Genomic DNA, 5,300 nt, shown 5'->3' on the forward strand with positions numbered 1-5,300 from the left:
GACATTCATGATTTGGGTGAGAATTTAGGAGGCAAGGTTAGTAAATTTGCAGATGACAACAGTTGGTGGTACAGTGGACAGTGAAGAAGGTGATCTAGGATTGCAAGGGATTGTGACCAATTGGGCCAGTGGGCTGACGAACGGCAGGTGTTTGCTGTGCAGATAAGGGGACCCAGGTTGGATCTCCGACTTGGGTCGGTGTCTGTGTTAGTTTGCACGTCCTCCCCGTGCTTGCGTGGGTTTTCTCCGGGTGCTCCGGTTCTCTCCCTCACCCCAAAAACGTGCTTTTAGGCTGATTGGTGTTAACAAATTGTCCCTAAGTTAGACCTTCCTTAATCTGGTACACTTAAAGTTCTCTAAATGTGCACCCCTTTATTGTGGACTCCAAGAGGTCTAGGCAAAAGTCGTAGGTCAAAGAACGATTGGAATGAGGCACTCACTGAGTGTTAAAATGGGGGGCGTGGGCTTGTAGGGCCAAAGGGCCTGTTTCCTGTACTGTGTTGTTGTGTTATTCTGTTGTTCTTTTGTTCTTTGAAGCACTTGCACTATTTTGATAGCTTTTGGAACTGCATAAAAATAAACTCCTGTTGTCAATGGGAAAGAATTGTTGTGCCAGTGGACATGTTTGTGCTGTTTTAGGGTATGGTACAAAGAGAACACCAGACCAAGGTCTTGCCGAGTGTGATGGAAATTTCAGCTTATCCTCAGAAGAGATTACATAGATAGGGATGGACAAAGCCACGAAGGGATTCGAAAACTGGAATGTAGAATTTAAAATGGAAGCCTTGCTTCTAGAGAAGCAGAGACAGTGGTGTTGGAGAAATGGGACTTGCTTCCAATCAGGATGCAGGCAGGAGAACATGGATGAGCTGAAGATTATGGAGGGTGAAAGGAGGGACCAGAGAGGAGAACATTAGGGTCTTAAGGCAGAAAATCACAATGACACGGACAAGGGTTCCAAGAGCAAATAGCTGAGGCAGGGGTGGAGGGTTGTGTTATGATAGGGGAGCCAGGCAGTTATGTTGATGGAAATCATATGCAGTCAAAAGCTTATTTTGGAGTGAATAGTTTTGTTTGGCCTGGCATACTTGACAAGGTGAAATATGTTTACCGGAATTCTTCTGTTTTTGTGGGAATCATCTCGGGCAAGACAGAAAATTCAGTGCACCATTCAAATGTCCACTGAAGTCGGGCAAGAATCTGATTCTTGGGGCACGCAGACCCAGAGAATCCTGCCCAGTGTCTTTGGCTCAGAGTTGGTGTCAGTGACCAAAGACAATTAGTCTTCCCAATACTTAGTTGGAGGAAATTTGCAGTGTGTCGAGTTAGAGGCAGTGCAGGGTTTGAGAGGGATGGAGGTGAGATAGAGCTGTGAGGTTGTTACTCCCAGCCTTATTATCTTTCTGCATTGTAGGGATTCTTTGAAATGCATACTAATATTGTCTAGATTGGATAGTTATTTGAATTTCATTGGGAGTTTGTGCATGTGTGTTAGTGATAGTGTGCAGTGACCATTGGGAAATAAGTTTCAATATTTTGAATGAAATAAGGAAACTATTTGCAAAAAAGCAATTATTGAATGAAGAAATTCAGAGTCAAAATCTTTACAGCTGCAATTTCTTTATTTTGTTTTACGAGGTTCAAAACGACTAACACAAGCTTGTAACATAGACCATACTAAAAATTACATGTAAGTTACTTTTGCCTTATTCCACATTTGTGAGATATTTAATAGACAACATGGTTTAAAATCTCACTGAAACAGAGTCCATGTGTATAGAATAATCTATAGAGATGGAAAGTTTTCAGCAGAGAGCGCTGATATCTTTTTTGGTACAGCCGTAAGTGCAGCATTTGAATGACATTCCTGGCGGCACCTCCCTTTTCTTCCTGAAGTATCTGGCCCAGGGTAGATGCTGCATCTGTGGCAATTCAAATATATTGTGTTTGTTGCTGCCTTCCTCAACCTGCCGGATGTACTCGCTGAAATCTGCCGGTATCTGATCATACTGGTTGGAGTTCTCATTGCCCTCTTGCTCAGCAACGGCAAACTCAACTTCCTGGTTCTTTTTATTGTCAAACGTCCCCTGAAAGTTCCTCATGCTCTTCATCTCCTTGGCGTCGTCTTTATCAACTGAGGTCTGGAAGGGATCTGAAACAAAAATAAATCCCCATCCGTGACTGTGCACCATATTAATGAAACTGACATTACGATGTTCACTCTGTTCCAATTGCAGTGGCTTTCATCTGTCTGGGGCAGAGAACTGGTCTATCCCCTCAACTCTGAAGCGATATCTCCATAAATTGTGCTCCATTATATTTTGACTGCTCAAACATAATTGGTTACCTATACATTGTTGTACACCCAGAGAAATAATTGATGACCATCCTGAAGTGGGTAACCGTTGTTTGATCAGACAGTTGAACTGGGCTATACTGCAGCTGTGACAGAAAATTGATTATAACTCCAGTCACTGGATCATTAATTCTCAGAGGACTGACTTCCTGAGTCTATCCATAGGAATATTCTTGGGTAAACATTGCAGCTTGTTGCCAGATAAATTCTTAGAAAGTAGCTCAATCTTTGTCCCCCTTCGTTCACTGACTAACCCCTCCCCTGCCAATGGGAATTTCACGTTTGTGGATTTGATTTCAAGTTTCTAACCCCAGCTCGACAGGAGTTTAGAAACTTTCAAATTTCTGCCCTTTTCTTACTGCATTAGATACGATCAAACTCTTTTCTAGTCACTATCTGCTGACTGAGATTCAATCACTACCCTGATAGTCTGGGAGTTCACTTCAGCTTTTGAATCTACACTTGAACTTCCACAGTTTCATCAGATTTTCCAATTCAGTTTGTTGTCATTTGTCAGCCAAATCCTTCAAATATCTCAAAATGCTCCTGCCTATCCTTATTTTTAAGATATTGACTGGGAAAAGACAAACTGAAAGCTTAACTCAGTAGATGAGTGACCAATCCAACTCTCTGGCTTAGCAAAGGAAAGAATTGATGTATCATCGAGACTTATGAAGGAGATTAGGGGGTGCAGTTGGCCTCTTTCAAAGAGCTAGCCCAAGTACCATGGACAGAATGGCCTCATTCCTTTTGTGCTGTGATGCCACCCCTGGAAGGTTTGTGTTGGACCAGATACCAGCGGTGTACTCTATGGCTTCTTAAACTGAGATCTGGATCTTGATGCTTTGGAAACGAGTCAATATTGCTGTTAGAATGATATTTCCAAACATTAATATCTCAAAACAAATTCCCAATTCTGGTTTATTGAGTCTGCACCAAATCTGACAGAGCATCATACCCAAGCTATATCCATGTAATCCCACACATTTACTCCACTAATCCTCCTAATCTACACATCTTGGGATGCCAGGGGCAGTTTAGCATGGCCAATCCACATAACCTGCCCATTTTTGTGGTGTGAAAAGAAACCAAGCCCCCAGAGGGAACCCACGCAGACACAGGGAGAATGTGCAGACAGTTGTGGATCTCTTTTTACAGGTTCCAACCTGTGAGCAGTATCTGCAGTATAGTGACAGTGTGAAGCAAGAATATGGCTTCGTCATTTTACAATGGTCATTAGAAGGATGAAGAGTTTAACTAAATGATGTTCACAATCACCTAAAATATCTTGCTATAATATCGAAGCACGGACAGATTCTATTCGCATGTGAACAGGGTGTTTGGTGATTCAGTTAACCAGAAAAAATCCGACACGAGGAACCAGGAAAGCTTGCTCTAAAGGTGAAGCTGTGACTTCAGATAGTAGTGATGTGGAGTTGCTGGCGTTGGATTGGGGGAAACACAGTAAGAAGTCTCACAACACCAGGTTCAAGTTCAACTGTTTTATTTGGTAGCAAAAGCCACTAGCTTTCAGAGCACTGGCTCCAAAAGCTAGTGGCTTTTGCTACCAAATAAAGCTGTTGGACTTTAACCTGGTTCTGTGAGACTTCTTACTGTGACTTCAAATAAACAGACACTGCTGACCGATAGGACAGCACCCACTCTCCCATCCAGCACACCAGAACTAATGTTCTACAATGTGAAATAACAACTGACAGTCCTGGGAATGAACATCAGGTCAGACAGTAACAGAAGAACATCAGAAAGACATTTGTTCCCTCCTGACAAGGGCTGTGTTGATAACAAATCTCACATTAACTTGTCTTTCAGAAGTTACCTGAGTGGCTCTGTTTTTCCAATAGCTCTTGTCCACACTGCAGCAGTTCACATACCCCTTACATTATGATCTATGTTAGTAATATGATCATAATAAATATATTTTACCCACCATGTCTAGACAAGGGACAGCATCTCCAAATAAAGTGAATTTAAACATTTTCTATTTCACTATTTTCATACTCACGGTGATTTACAATTTTGGAGCTGTTGAATAAATAAGTTGATTATTCCGGTAACTACAGCCTAACTTGTATCACAATTATTTAACTCAGTGAATAACATTAAGACATGTCGATAGCAATAATGTTGAAACATTCAACCTTTTAGATAGGCTTATTGCAGAAGGATCTACTCACCATCCTGGTTATCGAGAAGTCTGTTCCTGCGAGAACCCACACAGTTATAGATGACAGCTCGGATTAACTCCCGGCCGCATAGCTTGATCCCTAATTCCCCACCCCTCAAAGACTGGGACAAGGCAGCAGTGGGGAAGGAGATGAGGAACAGGTTGATTACCAGAACACACACTAGGCCTTTCATCTCAGCTTCTCTCACAACGGGTCTTCTACGCTTTGGCTGGTGAGAGGCCTATATTATTCTGATTCTCTCCCTCCTGTTTCTGATTTCCGCACATCTAACCCTCCTCCCTTTTATTGCTGTTTTTGCTCCTTTTCTCCCACTCACTGCTGTTGAAAAAAAAATCACTTTTCCCTCCTCCTCCCTCCAATGACCTGTGAGTCTTGGATCGCCTCACATTTGATACTCCTCCAGGATCATTATCAGATTTACAATTTATGGATTGTATAAATAAATGTATGAATCAGTTTATCTCCTCTTATCCTCCAGATACATTGCCATCTTTCTGGTTTTCATTGAACAATTTTGTTCATAGCATTATACTACCCTCTTTGAAATGCAGCTTGCATTTCATTTGTTAAATATTTATCACCACTGATATTTTTCGTCAATTTCCTCACTGCAGATTCTTCAGCTTTCAGCTAAGATAAAAATAAAATACTGTGGATGCTGGAAAACTGAAATAAAAGCAAGAAATGCTGGAAAATGTACTGACAGCATCTGTAGAGGGAGACTGTCCAGGAATGCC

The 5,300-nt window shown here is 41.8% G+C and overlaps 1 protein-coding gene across 1 annotated transcript; it reads right to left on the reverse strand.

Annotated features, from left to right (window-relative positions):
* Window positions 1–1,805: 1,805 nt before the first annotated feature.
* Window positions 1,806–4,735, reverse strand: LOC145343396 (relaxin-3-like). Its single transcript, XM_080189616.1, has 2 exons — window positions 4,552–4,735; window positions 1,806–2,152 (listed from the first exon to the last, which is right to left on the reverse strand). The coding sequence occupies exons 1-2, from the start codon at window positions 4,733–4,735 to the stop codon at window positions 1,806–1,808; spliced, it is 531 nt and encodes a 176-aa protein (XP_080045742.1).
* Window positions 4,736–5,300: the final 565 nt, after the last annotated feature.

The sequence above is a fragment of the Carcharhinus amblyrhynchos genome, chromosome 5 (assembly GCF_965287045.1).
Source record: "Carcharhinus amblyrhynchos chromosome 5, sCarAmb.v2.hapA, whole genome shotgun sequence".
In the NCBI taxonomy this organism is placed as follows: Eukaryota; Metazoa; Chordata; class Chondrichthyes; order Carcharhiniformes; family Carcharhinidae; genus Carcharhinus; species Carcharhinus amblyrhynchos.